The sequence below is a fragment of the Sus scrofa genome, chromosome 8, assembly GCF_054392235.1.
Source record: "Sus scrofa isolate SSC_HxYL_T2T_F1_AM1 chromosome 8, Sscrofa_HxYL_maternal_Yorkshire_Landrace_v2.0, whole genome shotgun sequence".
Lineage (NCBI taxonomy): Eukaryota > Metazoa > Chordata > Mammalia > Artiodactyla > Suidae > Sus > Sus scrofa.
Window position 1 is genome coordinate 143,859,091 of NC_139390.1, and position 19,342 is coordinate 143,878,432.

The following is a 19,342-nucleotide window of genomic DNA, read 5'->3' on the forward strand; positions in this document are numbered from 1 at the left end:
CCTTCACCAATATATTATAATGTATCTTCGTATCTTGTTCAGACACCTGAACTGCTGTTTAATGCAGTGCTTTGATTTCGGAAAAGGACAAACACACGAAGGTAGCAACGGCCTCCAGCAGGAGAGGAGGGGTCTTAATCCCAAGACGGCCGCACAACTCTCTGAAGATCTGATTTTAAAACAACGAGCCCTTTCTAGAGAAATGTATGTGCCTCACACAAAGTGCCGTACCCGATCTTGGGACTGTTCGTGCCACTCAGGAAACTTGGAGAGGTCCACAGGATGCAGAGTAAGTAAACTTCCTATAGAGGAGACGACAGTAGAGTTACAGGTTTGTTATTACCTTTAAAAAGCCAGGGAGGGAGTCCCCGTTGTGGCACAGCTGAAACAAAACTGACTAGTAACCATGGGATTTCAGGTTCAATCCCTGGCCTTGCTCAGTGGGTTAAGGATCTGACGTTGCTGTGGCTGTGGTGTAGACCAGTGGCTACAGCTCCAATTTGAACCCTGGCCTAGGAAACTCCACATGCCAGGGGTGTGGCCCTAAAAAGAAAAAAAAAAGCCAAGTGAGATTCATCATATCAGTGCATAGTGCGACATCCCATAAATTGTAGGACCCAAATAAATGACTTTTAATTTATATTCCCCAAGCTAAAATTAGTTTTAATAGTTATTAGTAGACTAAAACTTATTAATTGGTAATACGCAAAGTTAAAAAACATGAAATATATTGGAAAGGACTTATGTAATTAACTACGCCTGGGTAATTTAATTGTGTAGAATTATATTTTAAATTCTAGATTAAACAAAGTTAAGCAGGTATTTCATTACCACACAACTTTTGAGAGTTGTTACTATATAAATATACAAAGATGGGATAGGTTATGTTCCATTTTCTCAACATTTTTGGACCATGAAATTCCCTTTCCTAGAAATACCTGTTATCTGTTGCTGGAAATTACTTACAATGAGTATGGTCAGAACTACAGTTGTTTTGATCAATACTGAATTTTGAATGGAAATAAATCTACATTTCATTTATATTTTATTCTTCTTGAAAGAAACCAAGATATCAGAATAAAAGAAAAACAATACATCTGAGCAGATTTCTCAGAAAATTTCTTCAGATCAAAACATATGGAGTTCCCGTCGTGGCGCAGTGGTTAACGAATCCGACTAGGAACCATGCGATTGCGGGTTCGGTCCCTGCCCTTGCTCAGTGGGTTAAACAATCCAGCGTTGCCATGAGCTGTGATCCCGAGTTGCTGTGGCTGTGGTGTAGGCTGCAGCTACAGCTCCAATTCGACCCCTAGCCTGGGAACCTCCATATGCCGCGGGAGCGGCCCAAGAAATGGCAAAAGACAAAAACAAACAAAAACCACATAATTTTGGATACTCATACTTAAGAAGTGTTATCTCTGAATTACATGAGAGAATTCAGAGAGGCAGGGTGGACAATGGGGCAGGTTGAGCCAGCAGAGAGGGACCTTGCTTAGAGGTGAGGGAGAAACTTCAGCCCGTATGTCATGGGGTAGCTACAGCAGCCCTAAAAATGGCAACTTTTTATAACTCTTTTCCCAGTGGGAGTGTTTTCCTCTAATTTTCACAGACACTATTTGGGCATCAGTTGATGGGAGACCGCAAGCAGTGCTGAGCAAAAAAAAAATTATAGCATGAACTTAACACAGTAGAAAAGGGGAAATTCTCAAATCAATAATCTAAGCTCCCGTAACAACCTAGAAAAACAAGAACCATATAAACCCTGGGCAAACAGGATGAAGAAAGTAAAGAGCAAAAATCAATGAAATTGGAACAGCACAGAGAAACCAGAATGGGCCCAAAAAACATACCCAATTGATTTTGGACAGAAGTGCAAAAGCAACTCAATGTAAAAAAAAAAAAAAAAAAAAAAAAAAAAAATCACCTTTTCAATAAATAATGCTGAACGATTAAACATCCATAAGCCAAAAACACTCAACCTCCCACTTTTTACATAAAAATTAGCTCAAAATGGACTGCAGAATAAAATGTAAAATATAAAACTATAAAATTTTTAGAAAAACAGAAGAAAATCTTAAAGGTCTAGAGTTAGAAAAAGTGTTCTTAGATGACACCGAAAGGAAAAAATGATAAATTAGAACTCATCAAAATTTAAAACTTTTGCTCTACCAAAGGCCATGTGATGAAGGTGAAAAGCAAACTACAGTCCAGGAGAAACATTTAAAACCACACACCTGCCAAAGGACTAGTCTCTACGTAAAGGACTCTCAAAACTCAACAGTAAAAAAAATTCCAACTAGAAAATGGGCAAAAGGGAGTTCCTGTCGCGACTCAGCGGAAACGAATCTGTCCTGTATCCATGAGCACGAGGGTTCCATCCCTGTCCTTGCTCAGCGGGCTAAAGATCCAGCATTGCCAGGAGCTGTGATGCAGCCTGAAGATGCGGCTCAGATCTGGCCTTGCTGTGGCTGTGGCTGTGGCCAACAGCTACAGCTCTGATTCGACCCCCTAGCCTGGGAACCTCCATACGCCGTGAGTGCGACCCTAAAAAGACAAAAACTAAAAATAAAAAAAGAAAATGGGCAAAAGACATGAAGAGACGTGTCCATGAAAAAGATACAGAGATGGCAAATAAGTACATGAAAAGCTGTTCAGCATCATTAGCTGGTAGCAACTCCTTAAAACCACAATGAGATAATCTTTATACACCTGCAAGAATGGCTAATATAAAAACTAGAAACACCGCCACGTGCTGGCAAGGATGCAGAGACTCTGGATCACTCCACATACTGCTGAGAATGCAAAATGATACGGCGCTCTAAAAAGTTTGGCACATTCTAAAAAACTGAAACATGATGACCATATAACCCAGTGATTGCACTCCTGGGCATTCGTCCCAGAGGAATTAAAAACTGCATTCACCAAAAGTCCTGTGCACCCATGTTTATGACAGTCTTATTCATAACAGCCAAGACAACCCAGACACCCTTCAGTGGGTGAATGAGCAAACAAACTGTGGTACATCCGTACCGCGGGTAACTACCAAGCAACAAAAAGGAGTGAACTTCTGATACACACAACGACATCCGTGAAGCTCCAGAGAACTACGCTGAGTGAAAGAGAGCCATTCGCAAAGGCTACGCATTGCATTGTTCCATTTATATAACATTCTTGAAATGACAAAATCACGGAAATGAAGAACACATCAGTGACTGTCAAGGGTGATAACAAAGGCACGGTGGTGAATGCCAGTGGCTGTGGCTACCAAAGGGCATCGCTGGGATCCCTGCCGTGATGGAAGTGCTCGGCTTCAAGGTCAACGTCACGGCTCTGGCCGATCACACTTTTGCAGAATGTTGCCATTGAGGGAGAACGGGTGAAGGGTACATGGAATCTCTGTATTATTCCTTACTACTACAAATAAGGCTACAAACATCTCAAAATAAAAACGTTAACTCAAGGTCATTTGCTTAAACAGCAATAAATATGTCTTCGGTCTTCATTATCAATAGAAAATTATGAGCTCCTTATGGAAATTAACACACAAACCATAGTGTCTATATTCAGCTCCACCATCTGTCTTGGTTTTATCTGGGTTTTATCCCCGAAATTTCTTTCAACCAACCTCTCCTGCCCAAGGCCCAGCCCGATCCCATGTGCTTCTAGCTGACTGTATGCCATGTCTTCTTCCAACATATAGCGTGGTCCAAAAAAGAGAGCAAGAAAGTTATGACCTTTTAAAGTATTTGCTGACCTTTATCTTCTACTGCAAGGGTCCTATTCTGAATCTTTTTTTAAATCCAGTGAATCATGAATATGGACCTATCAGAATGGACACTAAACCACGAAAGGCCAAGTACATATTCAACAAGCAGCTCTGGGGGGATGGTGGGGCGGCGGGGGTTGTAGAGTTTGCCAACTTATAAATAACCCTGCCATGCTCTACTTCAAGCTGGCCATGAACCTGGAACAGATGCGCAGAATTGTTTCTTTTGCGTATATGACACCAAAGATTGAAAAATGAGCACTAAGACTGAAAAATGAGCACTAAGACTGAAAAATGAGCACTAAGACCCCTAAGATTTTTCCCCTCAAGCTATAAAACTTGGGATTAAACTAAGAGGCATTTGTGAATTGAAATAAACTTATGTGGTGTTAAATTGACTGAGGAAAAGCCATCGGACTGAGTTGATGCTAATGCTGGGCGGTCTAATAAACAAACCCAAATCTAAGCTTGTCAATGCCTCAAGGTTATGAAATCAAAATGCTAAGGACAACCCATCAGTAACAGGCAACCGGGCTTTAAGCTACAGCCAATCAAAAACAATCTCCTTTCTTGGCTTCTGCACCCTCTCGATACAGGTCTTTCCCCTGGCTCCTGTCGCAGGAGCACTCCTAGTCATTTCCAGTTTGGCACTGCCCAATTCGAACCAATTTCTGCTCAAACTTTAAAAATTTTTAACATGCCTCAATTCATCGTTTGACCATGGTCACTCAACGTTTGCCACATTTTTCTCTCTAAGTATCTCTTGCTTAGTAGCTTCTGATGATTAAAGGCAGGTGAGTCTCAAAGCGGCCTTTTCTACAACTCACCTCCAGAATCCATCAAAGACAAAGTCAGCTTCACAGCGACTTCTGCCACATGTATAAACATTTATAGCTAGCAAGGAGGCACAAACCCAGGTGTGGAAGTGAGGTGAAGTCCTCACCTGCCCTTGGACTCTCCAAGGGCCTTCTGTTAAAGATTCAGAGACCAACACAGCATTCTGTGGGCAGGATGAGCTAACCTGAGTGTCCAAGTGAGTCACACAATGGCCCACCCTTTGAGTGGCAGGATAAAGGACGGAAGGAAAGCCTGAATCGCTGTTTCAGTCCTAAGGGATTGAGCTGAAGGATGCGCCTCACTGTTCTACCCCAGCCAGGCAAGAGTGGCAGCGCCTGTACAGTAGCTACTCAGTCCACGTATCCCAAAAGCGCCTGGTCAGTAAACCCTCTCTGACAGATGCAGATAATTGTCTTTTCAAATGCTAACTTCCCTTAGTCTGTGGATTCCTGGGTAGGTCATCTCACGTGGTTTCAAGAGAATTTACACATGTATCACACTTTCTGTCCATACGTATTCAAAGTAACTTACAGACGACAGAACAAAAATCCCCTTTTACATCTGTTGCAATATTTTACTTCAGGAAAATGCTATGTAGTTTTTTAAATGCCAGAATACATGTGGTATAAATGTGCCTTTTTTTAGGCAAAAACTCAAAAGACTGAAATAGCTTCCAAGAGCTGAAAATAGCATTTTGGTTCACTTGATTCCTACATTAAATACCCATTCTATTTAAACTAAGTAGTGGATATTATAATTTCTTTGAGAAAAATTACTTCAGTATGTCCTAAATATTATACTACAAATGATAATAGCTAATATTTATGGAATGTTTACCGAATGCTAGGCATTGTGGTAAATACCTGACATAATTTACCATCCCGCTTAATCCATACTGCCACCTTCTTAGCAGGTATTACCATTGCCCCAATTCTTTTTTTTTTTTTAATTTGTCTTTTTAGGGCCGTACTCGCGGCATATGGAGGTTCCCAGCTAGGGGTCGAATCGGAGCTGTAGCCGCCGGCCTACACCAGAGCCACAGCCACGCAGGATCCGAGCTGCGTCTGCGACCTACACCACAGCCACAGCAATGCCAGATCCTTAACCCACTGAGCGAGGCCAGGGGTTGAACCTGCAACCTCATGGTTCCTAGTCGGATTTGTTTCCACTGCGCCACAGCAGGAACTCTGCCCCCATTTTATATATGAGAAGACTGAAGCTTAGAGCTTTTCACATCTTCCCCGCGGACAGCCGGTTAGGAAGTGAGGACGATGAAATCAAGGTTCTAACTAGACAGTCTAGTCCCAAACGCCTGCTTCCTACCACTACTTGTTTCTGTGTTAAACAAGCACTCTAGGTCCGCCCCTGGAGATTCTGATTCTGCAGGCTGGGGCCCCAAGATCTACGTTCGGACCTCGCTGGTGGCACCGGGTTTGAGGATCCGGCCTGTTCACCACCGTGCGGGGAATTACAGCTGTGGCCCAGGAATTTCCACGTGCCTCGGGTGCAGCCAAAAAGAAAGTTCTGCACTAGCGAGAGGCCCAACACAGGAACAATGACACTTTGGGAAATATATCCCCGGTGTTCCCCTCCGAACTTTTACGTGTGTGAGTAATTCCTCCTCCTCTCTCCTCGCCGGCTGTGACTTGGTTGTATCTTTTGCCCCAACTCCCACCAAGAGGTGAACCCAGTTTCCAGGTAACACACCCAGGAGAGTCTTACGAACAGGCAAAGGTGAAAAATCCCACACTGTTACACCGAAACTCTGAAAAGTCTAACACACATGTAACCTGGACATTTCTGACATACATTAACCTAAACGCATAACCTTAGCTTTTCGATTCACATTTTTATCTGAGGAAGAACAACAGCAGATACTTTTTTCCTTTTTACATAGTCTAAGGAGATTGTTAGTGATCTCCAGATCCCAAGACAAAGAAACATCCAGAGCCTTCCAGAAAACATAGCAAAGCATAATGTACTGGTCATATTAAAATATACAGTAAAAAATAATGGCTAATAATAATAACTCTTTTCCCTTCCGTAATTCTCTTTAAAAATACAACGGAAATAATCTCTAACTAAACAAGCATTTACTATGTCCAGGTAAATAAATGTGGGAACAGTCAACACGTTAAATGTCAGACCAGACGGATATTTTTGAAAAGTCAAATAACAAAAAGAAAACTGACAGCCCTGAGAGCTCAAACTGCCTTTGGCGGTGCAGGAAAGGAAGAATCACCTTCCATCTATGGTTCTAGGGTCTCAGCTGTGAGCAGCTACAGCAGAAGACTAACAGCAGAAAAGACGACGGGTCTCTCCGGAAATATGGGCGAAACACAGGGAAACTGAGTGAGTCCCCAAAAGGGCCCAAGCCACCACCTAGTGCCATCTCTGGCTAAGGACAGCAGTGTTGGGAGACGACCAGGCAAAGCCCAGTGAACAAGGCTAAGGCTGTTTTGCAGATGTGGGCCCCTGCCTTCCCCACCCATAAGAGTTTCCTGTTACACAGGGAGACGCCCTTACACAAGGAGCTTCTCTCATCAATGCAAATGCCCTTCATAAAGGAGGAACATCTAGTCAACTTTCAAAGCGCCTCCCCTGTTTGCTGTTAAAAAATAACCAGGTAGGAGTTCCCGTTGTGGCGCAGTGGTTAACGAATCCAACTAGGAACCATGAGGTTGCGGGTTCGATCCCTGCCCTTGCTCAGCGGGTTAAGGATCCGGCGTTGCCGTGAGCTGTGGTGTAGGTTGCAGACGCGGCTCGGATCTCGCGTTGCTGTGGCTCTGGCGTAGGCCGGTGGCTACAGCTCCGATTGGACCCCTAGCCTGGGAACCTCCATATGCCGCGGGAGCGGCCCAAGAAATAGCAAAAAGACAAAAAAAAAACAAAACAAAACAAAAAAAAAACAGGTAAACATAATCCTTTTGTCAAAGAGGCGTATTTGGGGATGCTAAATCTGCCCCCTTCCCCTTTGGGTCAATTTTATTAAATATACTGGTGTTATCAAAATTTCAATATATCTGCTGGTGGCCCAATGACCCCTTTCTGTGTATTTGGATAAAAATCCAACTTCATCTATAACTTTAAACACATACACAATGTATTACTAGTGAACACAGCATTTCATCGAGCTTTCTTACCAGTCTTTTTCACTTTAACCTGAGAGCTGCTATTTTTACACAGGACTCTAGGCATTCCCCAGGGCAAAATCACTCCCCAGGCCAGTCAGTGGCTTAATTGGCAACACCGCCCTTTCACGAACAACGCCACACTAAAGGAAAGGTTTTTAAACGGTGAATATATAACAAGGCAACATGTAATTAAAATTCAGTACATTATCTCTCCGGAATTTCATTACTGCAGGTGCAGACAGGACTGTTCAGAGGCTTGCTAAGGGCAAGGTTCCCTTTCATTGAAAACAATTCTATTCATACACCTGTTTCACAAAGATTCTAAATGAAAAGGCCTAGGAACAGACGATGGAACGAGAAAACATCATTAAAGGTTATCGTCTCAGAAGCGCGAGTCAGTTCTTCCCCAAGGAGGGGAGGGGGCGAGACTGATCCTTGATCTCGCAAAGGTATCCCCGGAGCTCCCTAAGTGTGACCGAAGACCATCACGTGCGATGGCAAATGTGCTGGATTATAAGAGGAAAATAGATTTTATCATCCCCCAGTGGAGAAATAGTTACAAATTCTTTCTGTGCCATCTGTTATACAGTTAGCTTTGGGATGAGAACTCTCAGGATTTCCTCTCTTAACTTGCAAACATACCCCACAGCAGTGTTAACTCTGAAACCCAGCAGCGCCCTGTGAGGCTCCCCGGCAGAAAAGCCTACGTCCCCCAAAGCTTTTTAGGAAACAGGCCTCATTCAGCCTCCTGAGTTAAAACAGTGGCTCGTCAGGGAAGGGAATCCAGAGATCAGAGAGCAGCCAAGAGACAATGGTGCAGCCTTGGGCAGGTGCTGGTCCCTCCTCAAGGAACAGAGATAACACCGTCTGCGAGTTCTCCTGCAGAGCTAGAATCGCCCACAAACGGAAGATGTTAATGAAGTCTTCTTCACTGGGGAAAGGAGGAGCCCCAGAACCAGTCCTGGGACCGCTTAACACCAGCTTTGAAAAACAACGCAAGCTGGCACCTACCCTGATGCTTACCTGTGGCCCTATTTTCCACTCCTAAACTACACAACCCCTTCCTGTTCTCTCCCAAGGGGGGGCACAGTCTTCCGACGGCTGCCACCCTCCTTTGCCTGGCACAGCAATAGAGCTATTTTTTCTCCCTCACCCACAACTGTCTCCACGTCTCTATTCGGCCCCAGTGGACAGAGGCTGAGTATCGGCACCAACTTGACCCACCGTTTGCATAGCGCGTCCCCCTGCCCGTTTCCAGCCGCAAGGCTGTGCCTTTGGGCCACTTTTTCTCCAGCTGCCCCTCCCACCTCCCTCCGACTCTGGTAAAACCACAAACCTGATCTCTTCGGAGACCGGATTGTTTTCTTTTTTAGATTTTGGGCATAAATGAGATCACGCAGTAGTGTCTTTCCCTGATCTATTCCACTCAGCATAGCGTTCTCCGGGTCCCTCCGTGGTGTCACAAAAGGCAGTTTCCTTCTTCTAAAGACGGAGGAAGGTTCCTCTTTATATACACGCCACTCTTTTTATCCGTTCATTTGCTGACGGTGAGACACTTGGGCTGTTTCTGGGTCTAGGCCACTGTAAACAGCGCTGCGAGGCACAGTAGCAGGTATCTCTTCCACACAGTGTTTTCACATCCTTCACATATATCCCCAGATGTGGAACTGCTGGATCAAGATAGTTCTCTTTTTAATTTTGGGGGAACTCTCCATACTGTTTTTCCTAGTGGCTCTCTCAGTTTACAATCCCGCCAACAGTGTCCGGGGTTCCGCTTTTCTCCACATTCCCACCAGCATTTATTATCTCATAGCTTTTTGGTGGTAGCCATTCTAACCGGCTTCCTGTGGTGTTTACTTGCATTTTCCTAATAACTAGTTACTTACGCGAAGCACTTCTTCATGTACCTGCTGACCATGTGTCCAGCTTCTTTGGAAAATGTCTATTCGGGTCCCTTGTCCATTTCTTAATTATTATTATTTCTTTTCTTTGCTATTAAGTTGTATGAGTTTCTTATACATTTTGAATATTAAAACCTTATCAAATAGATGATTTGCAGATATTTTTTCCCATTACATAGGTTGTCTTTTTATTCTGCTCTTCTTTTTTTTTTTTTTTTTTTTTTGCCTTTTGCTATTTTATCTCATTAACATGGGGAAGAAAAGAAGCAACTCTGACATTCGCGTCTCTAAGTCTTACTGATAAGTGGTCTCTTAGCCAGTCATACGAAATAACTATTTTAATGGCATGGCCTTTTGCTAACAACCATAATCTCTTAAATCAATTTATATGTAGAATTTAGTTTCCAAAAAGCCTTTCGTATAGCGTGACATTCCTTGAAATGCTAGGATAAAGTAGAAGGACAGAACGGTGGGGTTTTGTTTTGCTTCTGTGTGGGAGACTTCTTTGAGAGTTGGATAAAAAACACCTGACTGACCCACAACAAGATCTACATACACCTAATACCACGGAGTCCCCAGACCTTCCAAAGTCCACTCATGGAGCCCCTCTCCAAGGAGTCTGGAGAAGCCAGGCTCCAGCATGATTTGGTCCACACTGAATTATATTTTTTTCCTACTTACCTTGCACATCCAACCTCTTGTACTAAGACCACAAAATGCCATAAAGCAGAGATACTGGTCTCCTGATTTCTCAACAAGCTGCTTTTATTATTTGCTCCACAAATGCCTGTGATGATCTACAAAGTACCATGTGAGGGATACGGGGGAGCCGAGAGACTAACAGTCTACGTCCCCAAGGAGACGGTCGTCTCATGACAGCTCTGAAAGCCTTACATACGCAATAAAACTACAACATCGAAAGTGACGTGTCACGGGCAAAGCACAGATAAAATGACCATCTAGCTTGAGCCCCGGAAGAAGAGAGCAGGGTAATCAAGGCGCCTTCCCGCAGCCTTTCAGCGGAGCTTCGGAGACAGACGGGACGGGCGCGTCTAAGGAGACAGAGACAGAGGGGTCTTCGGAGGAGAAGGAAGCGGAGCCCGGCACAGAGCAGCCCCAACACGACGTCTTCCACGGACGGACAAACCAAAGAAGATGCGAGGGCAAAGCAGGAGGGCAGTGCAAGGCCTCCCTGAGGCACGGGGAGCAGGAGGTACTAAGAGGCGTTGCAAGGACTCAGGCGGGAAAAGTCGGCCGGAGCAATGAGAGAGGGGAAGCTGTTCAAGGGCTGGGAGCTAGAGAGGAGCCAAACCAGAGCGGCGGCGGCGGCGCGAGGAAGGAGCAGGGTGTGACCTCGAAGGGCAGAGAGGAGGCCTGGGTGCCACAGAAGAGTCAGAGCCCCCCGCCTGGCAAGGCACCGCCCAGCACTGCAGGTGCAAAGCCCTGGTCACACTCTTCTTCAGTGGCATGACATGGAAAGTAGACTGGAGTCCAAACTGCCACCTAACTGTGAAACTAACCCTTGGATGATGGCAAAAAAATGACCTACTGGTGACAAAAGAGAAACAAAGCACGCTGAGCAAAGAGCCACCGCCACACCATCAGAGCATGTACTCCGGTCTCCGTGCAGGAGGGGCTGTTTTACTGCTGGGGAGCCGCTGTGACACACTCCTGCCCCGGGCCTTCCCTTCCGAATGTCCTCGTCCGGGGCCTTGACCACGTCCCTAGCCCTTACCAGCGACACAGGGGAGGTCACTCTGAATCAACTTTTTAAGTCAGTAACTGTACCGCAAGGAGGCAATTTACAGAATAGCCTCGTGTATTATCCGGCTCGCTCATTATAACTGCGTCTTTTGAGAACCATCCTCTTTTTACTCAAATGCGCGATTGGTAGAACGAAGCTTACGGAAATATAGAGAAACTTGCTGCTTTTCTCTTATTTCCGATGGGCAGGAATGTGTGGCTTTCTCATCTTAGGCAAATAAGTCGTCCTGGCATTTACATCTACGGTAAGATACAGAATATATCTGCTTTTAACACATTTCAGCTTTATGACAAATTGTAAGTGTTCTAGGAAAGTAGGTCCTTTGTCAAAACCTAACAAAAATGAAACAACATAAAAGTAAAAATCACAAAATAGGTATGAGGCAAATTACAATCAGAGAACACAGACTATTAACACGTTTCTTATGTGGCAAGACCATAATTTTCATGGTAAAATCAAATGGATCATCGTAAAGACATCCAATAATTAAGATGCTCCTGTTATAACTTTTTAATAACGGGAAATATGGGCATCAACAGCTTTTCGAGCATTTATGCTAATAACTTGTACTTGCTTTCACATTTTCAAAAAAGGAATGTTTTTCAAAAAGCCAATGGAGAAAGAAGGAGAAAACAAGCAAAGGCTTTGCAATATTTGCAAACGACACATCTGATAGAGGATGGTTTTCCAAAGTATACAGAGAACTTCTAAAACTAAATGAGAAAACAAATGGCTGACTTAAAAAATGAGCCAAAAACCTTAAAAGATACCTCACCTAAGAAGACATACAGATGGCAAATAAGCATAGGAAAAGCTGCTTCATACCATACGTCATCAACAAACTGCAAATTAAAAAAACAAGACGTCTCTAATACACCTATTAGAATGGCCAAAATCCCAAAAATTGACAATACGAAATGCCAACAAGGATGCGGAGCAATAGCAACTCATTCACTCCTGGTAGCAGAGCCTCTTTGGAAGCCAGTTTGGCAGGTGTTTTTTAACAAAACCTGACATAACCTTATCATATGATCCAGCAACTGTGCTCCTTGGTATTTACCTAAAGGCATTGAAACTTTGGTCCACACAAAAACATGCAGATAGATACTTACATCAGCTCCATTCCTGACTGCCGAAACTCGAAAGCAACCAAAATATCCTGCAGCAGCTGAATGGGCAAACAAACTGTCATCTTTCTAGACAACGAAATAGTCAGCACTCAAAAGAAATGAGCTATCAAGCCATGAAAAGACACGGAGGACACTTAAACACACATTCCCAAATGAAAAAAGCCAATCTGAAAAGGCTACAAAGGCATGACATTCTGGAAAAGGCAACACTATGGAGACAGTAAAAAGGTCAAGGATTGCTATGGAAGGAACGAACAGATGGAAGAGAGAGGCTGTTTAGGGCAGTGAAAATCCTCCGTGTGATACCCCAAAAATGAAAACGTTTGTCTAAACCCACTGAAGGTACAACATCCAGAATGAAAGTTACGTAAGCCACGAATCTCAGGTGATTACTGTGGTGTCAACAGAGTTCATCAGTTGTGACAGACGCAGCTGATAACAGGAGGCTACGTGTGTGTGGAAGGGGATGAGAAATCTCCACACCTCCCTCTCGGTTTTGCTGTGAACCTAAATTAAAACGCCTTTACAAAAATTAAGCCTTAATCTGAATACGTGTTTTTTAATTCAAAAAATTATTTCATTTAGACTCAATGTACTGAGATAAGACGATACAGAAATCAGTAATCCACTGTACAAGTAACAGTACGTTTTATGCAAGTGGTAAATGTTTACAAGAGGACTTTTTTACTGGACCTCCGCTGCAGTCCAGAATTATGGGGGGGGAGGCACTCAGAAACAGAAAATCAGTAACATGGAAGTTACTTCTAAGCCTGTAAATCACTTTTCAGGCCTGAACCACGCACTGGCTAATCCAGAATGACTGCCACACTTGTCCCAACCACAAGTGTAGTATTACATAGAGGTTATATTTTCATTTTTAAGTTGACTGAATTCAGCCAATACTTATTGCACAACTACTAGACTTCTGTTGGGCGGATATTTTTCTAAGTGTGACACGGTCCCTGTCTTTGTAATTTTATTAATTTATCTATATTAATTCAGGACAACTATTGCTTCAGCACATCTGTGTTGCAGCCAGTGGTCTAAGACGGTGGGGTCCCAGTGGTGACCCAGAAGGACCCCTCATGGTCCTTAAACACAAACATATATGAAACTATTCACAGAGCCCACATGCCAAAATGAAGAGTACCCGATTAATATAAATGTGTCCAGAGGATGAAGTTCCTCGAAGGTACCCCAAAAGTAGTTTCATATGGATGCCGGGGGTGGAAAAGGAGCTAGAAACAGAAGATGGAGCCTATGGGGACATATACAGCTTTCAGAGGATGGGGCCGGGAGGGACCTTGCTCCTTGGCAATACTTCTGGCACAGCACCCCACCCACAGCTGTTCCATCCTGTGGGGTTGCACATGAGATTTCATTTGCAGAAGAAGATTCTGCAGAAGCAAACACAAAAAAAAACTTTGAAAATCACTGACCTAACTAAAATTGTGCTTCATTTTATTCCTTGAACCTGACTCTAGAATGACTCTAGAACTATGTAAGTATCCTTTGATTGTTATGGATCAAGTTTTAAACTGCTTTCTATTTTAAAATTAGATTGGGACTGATAGTCTTCTTGAGCTGTATTTTCCAAGTCCCACTACATCTGCGAGGCTCATCGTTTCCCAAAGGCTCTTCATGCCCCGCTCCAAGACCATGCCCGGGTCTCCTTTTCCGAGACGATGCTCATGCTTCTTAAGAGGACAAGGGACCGTAGACTTTGCTCCCTTAGCCAGAAGTCTGGCTAGATCGGGGTCAATCACACTTTTTGCTCCTGGAAATGTGCAGTTGTGACTCGTGACTTTTCTGAGTTTCTCACTGAAGAGAAAGACATAACAGCACCGTCGGTCATTTCACAGCATAAAACAGAGAAACGGAGAAGCAGGTGCGTAGCTAAAGACAGAAAGGAAGGACACAGACAGGCAGACCAAAGCAGAAGTGAGGGACCACGAGACACTGGAGAGACAGAGAGAGTAAACGTCATTCCTTTTCCTCCTTTAATTTTATCTTTGTAAAAATTTTGCTTTTTTTTATTAAAGTAGTTGATTTACAATGTTGTGCCCACTTCTGCTGCACAGCCAAGTGACTCAGTCCTACATAGATGCACATCCTTCTGTTACATTATCTTCCATCGCGGTCCATCTCAGCAGATTGAATACAGTGCCCTGTGCGACACAGCAGGACCTCACGGCTTATCCCTTCTCAATGGAACAGTTTGCATCCACTCACCCCAAACTCCCAGTACCTCCCACTCTCCCCCACTTGGCAACCACAAGTCTATACTTTACATCTGTGAGTCTGTTTCTGTTTTGTAAATAGGCTCATCTGTGCCATATTTTAGATTCCACATATAAGTGATATCATATGGTATTTGTCTTTCTCTTTCCGACTTCACTTTTATGATAATTTCTAGTTGCATCCATGTTGCTGCAAATGGCATTATTTCATTCTTTTTTATGTCTGCGTAGTATTCCATTGCCATTCTTCCTCTGTCAGTGAACATTTAGGTTGTCTCCACGTCTTGGCTGTTGGGAATAGCGCTGCAGTGAACATCTTTCCAAATTACAGTCTCATTCCTGATTTTTGAGTTCCTAGGTTCTGGTGCCTTATGAGACCCAGCTATAAAATGGGCTTCTGTCCCTTTTATCCAGAATTCTACAGCAGCTACTCTCCATAGTTCCTCCAGTTTCTTGGTCCCTTCATTGTCCCAGATTTTCCTTCCTCTTTTTCTTTTTTTTTAAACTCTTATAGAGTGAGTTTCAGCCTCAGAAGTCTGTACATTACAAACAGGGTTTTCCTACAGGTCCTAAGTTGCATTTGCAGGTGTTAGCCCCTGGCAGCATAGCTGGAAGCACCTCTGGCTCCTGAATCCCACCCTGGGAGCTGTCACAGGTGAGCTCATACAAAGTCTTGTCCTCTCTCTCCACGCTGGGCCCTCTCAGGAAGCCCATGATTTGCACGATCATCTAAAGGTGAGACTTCAAAGCTGCAGTCAGCGCCACAGTCAACACCTAAAGGGAATGACACTGAAGTCTGGGTCTACAGTTCCGTGCACGCTTGCTGTCCACTTGCACTCCTCTCGTTCTCTTTCAAACCCACTCCGATTACACTTTTACCCCACCACTGATGTCATCCCACAGACAGCTTTGGGATGCAAACCACCTTCTTCTCTTCAAAGCCTTTCAAACTCTGCTGATAAAGCTTAGTTATAAGCCTAGAAATGTTTAAGGGTCTGTTTGAGTAGTCTTTGACTGACATTCAGTTCCATTCATAACATTAAATACCTTCAAACATACGAAAGCGTATTCATAAATTCAAATGTATGTCACTTCCTTTTAAAATACTTCGACTGTCTTATTGGGAAAAAAACTTTCCAAAGTACTAGCAAATTAAACAGATAAAAAGGACAATCTTAAGTTCTCTCAAATGTTCTAACACAACATACAAATTTAGAAACATTTATACATAAAACCACAAGTTGAAACTACATACTCCATTACGCATTTTAATTTGAAGCAACCAGGGTATCATTTTAAAAGGCTGAGATCTGCTCTTTTGAAGCAAATTCAATACTAATTATGAACAGATTTCTACCTTAACACACAATATTAATGAATGCTCTAATTTTGGGCCTTAAACCCTTTAGACTCCATTGCAAAGCTTCTTAAGGTTGAAAACATGCATACCCAGTGAGGAAGACAGTCACCGCCTAAACGCTGAGATGACTTTAACCAGAGACTTGATTTTAAAGGTGAACAGCCGGATGGGTGGATACATGAGCCGTGTCAAGGCGCCAGGTCCTGATGTTCACAATCCAGCAAATCACTGAAACACACATGTGCACGTTGCTGCGGCCCCCGCGGCCTCGCTGCGCACAAGCTGCAGGAGATGCTACCCCTCTTTCCCACCGCGCATGGTCTGCGCCCCCCGCCTCGCGGTTCCCTGTTTAATACGGATCCTCCGGCTCCTGCTCCCTTAAGCGAGCGCCCCCCGCACCACACTCGCCAGGTGGGAAAGAACCGCTCCGTCCTCTGCGCTTCGGGATGCGCTGGTGGTGCGTCTCTGCACCAGCTCGGCCCTCCTGCTCCGAGCCCACATTCCGTGGGAGGCAGGCGCTCCTCGCCTCTCTGGACCGCGAGTTCCTTAAAGGTTCTATGATTCGTGTTCACCAAGCAAAAAAACAAGAACTGCATGTTGATTCAGACTCTTAATCAGAAATAAGGACGCGAAAGCGTGGGACGGCCGAAATGATTATGCTATTTCTGCATAAGCAAGTGGTCTCAGACAGACGGGCAGCACAGTATGAGGCCAAAAATATGCTCACGGGATAGCCTGGGCATCCCTACTCTTCCATGTACTAGCTGGGTAGTTACTTAGCCTCTGCACCGTGGTCTACACAGCACACGCCCAGTTTCTTCTTAACGTTTTTCATTGAATAAATTAATAAGAAAGGTACCGTTTTTCTAAAATCGAGATAAATGCTGTAGTATGCTCATTGCTAATTTTTCAGTTTAAAAAACAGACGGTTCGATCCCTTTTGTCAATTTGCATTTTCCCAGAAGCATTTTTACTAGAAATACAAGAAGTCAGATGAAGTTAATGCTAGACAAACTTTAGGCAGTGATACAACTAAATGAAGTATTGACTGAGGACAGTTAAAACTTAGTGACTCAACTTCAAAGTAAACATACACTGTGTCATTAATTTAAATTTCCTCTAAATTGGGTTGCACTGTCACTTTGTGTTTAACCTATAGCTGTGGAAGTTTTGCCACGTCCCAGGTCATTCACGTCTTTAGGAGACGCAGACGCTCAAATTCCAAAGCGTATCTGAACTGCGAAGTTTTTAGGATTCGTGAGGCCACCCTCCAGTTGTCTTAATTCCAGCCCAAGGGGCCAAAGGAAGTGGTCATCGTGGGTCGCACACACTGCTGCCTTCGGGAAGCGAGCAACTTCCTCACGACACCTGTCACCAAACATCACCAAGTTCTACCGCAAACCTGAGTCCTGGTCATCACCCATTCACCACGTATTTTCCTACACTCTCCTAACGATGCTTATTACTTTTGCACCCAGATTCTAGTCTCACGATTAACAAAAGCTGCCATTATCAACAGAGAAGACTGCCGCACGTAGAGCCTCTCCTTAAGAATGGGACAAAGAGACAAACAAGAAGTACACCCGAGAAGTCTGCCTTTGTCACTGATGCACTGAAGGACCTGAAGCCAGTGACTAAATTCCCGACGTCTCCGCCTCCCTATCTGTGAAAGAAGCAGCACATACCCTTCCCTGTGACTGAGGTCATTCAGTGCAAAGCGTCACCTTCCATGCAACAGTAGCCAGTAAAATGCCCTGATTGCCACGGCATGTTCAGAAAGCTCAGCGAAGAAAGCACACGTACACCATAGTCCTACAAAGGAACAGTCGAGAATGCTTCCTCCCCTCTGGTCCAGTCGCCAACACCTACGGCGTCGGAGGAGTTCTGGGGCAATCGGGGGACCGCCGGGTAGTCTTCTGATCTCGGCCTTGGCTGAGTTCTAGCTTCGATCCCTGGCTGGATGCTCCTGACTGACTGTCTTCCGGGTAGCTCCACGAGACTAGAAACAACGTCCACGCAGTCTCCAAATCGGAGGAGTTTCAGAAAGAAACACTGGGGTGGAGACACGAACACCTTCCCGGGCAGACGGCTGTCGGGCGCTCGTTTTAACCATCTCTGGGGACTGAACCTCCCCACGCTCCCTGGGGACCTGCTTCAGTGTTTAATCCCTTCCTATAAATATGTCCATCCTCAGGACCAACGGAACTCTCTCTCTGGCTACAATTTAAAACGTTCTCTTATTCCGTCTCCCGCGGGAGGAGAGGACGTCTGTCCTGCGCCTGCCCGGTAATGGCCTTTCACCTACGTGAAGACAGTTCAATCGCCCCTTCGTCCTCCTCCTCCTCCAAGGCAGCCAGTCCGGCGCCCACCGAGCCCTCGCCGAGGAGCTGGTCCCCACCTTACATGGCTTTGGCGGATCTTCGCTGCACCCTCTCCAGAGTCTCTATATACTCTGCCAAATGCAAAGACCAAAATCGAACACAGCAATAATGCCAAACGGAGCAGAAGGATTACTTTTCACGTCTGTATCCCTGTCTTGATAAAACATTCCAAGTGGTGTGCTTGCCCTGTTTTCCGAAAATACATTGCTCTTCCTAAACCTCCTGCTTTGTAATCATGTACATGCTGTCATCTCGTGGCACCTTCCTCCAGGCGCAGACCAGATGTGAGGCACTTCGAGGAGTCCCTCCCTGTCAGTGAGGGCCAAGTGCAGAAGCACACAGCTTCAGAGCATCTTCCCACCTTCTATGAAAGCTGCAACGAAAAGCTGTAAAAATAAAGTCAAAACTGATACAATCCATGACATAACTATCAACATTTACATCTTGACAACGTTTAAGAAATACAGTTTCTCCATATGTATGGAGAAATCCATTTTCTTCTAATTTAAGATACCATCTGACAGATTTTATAGGAATAACTTGTAAGCAGGTAATAACACTACAAATGAAAAGGTTAAAATTGGCAGATGAATTTGTCAAGACACTTGGGAAAACGGGGAGTCCGAGCGCATTTTAAGTCTGGTGGGAGTTCAGTCATTTTAATCAAGATCCCACCTTTTCACAATACATAGTAAGCATATCTTTTCTGATACCTGTATTGCTTTAAATGTTTGAATGTGTTTATCAAGGGATATGTTTCTGAGGGTTTTAGAGTTGCCAGTAATGCTATTTTTTTTTATTTTGAACTATTATAAATAACTGTATTTG

General features: G+C 44.2%; 1 protein-coding gene across 8 annotated transcripts in view; it reads right to left on the bottom strand.

Moving 5' to 3' along the window:
- CFAP299 (cilia and flagella associated protein 299) overlaps nt 1-19,342 on the bottom strand; it is a 572,345-nt gene that overhangs the window by 515,453 nt on the left and 37,550 nt on the right. For 2 of the 8 annotated variants that reach the window (XM_084973744.1, XM_084973743.1), the window contains exon 1: nt 12,516-12,721. The exons of the other annotated variants lie outside the window; for them this stretch is intronic. In XM_084973744.1, the coding sequence (XP_084829870.1) occupies nt 12,516-12,595 (80 nt within the window). In that variant the 5' untranslated portion in view covers nt 12,596-12,721. Of the gene's footprint in view, nt 1-12,515; nt 12,722-19,342 lie in introns of those variants that run through there. 8 annotated transcript variants of the gene reach the window in all.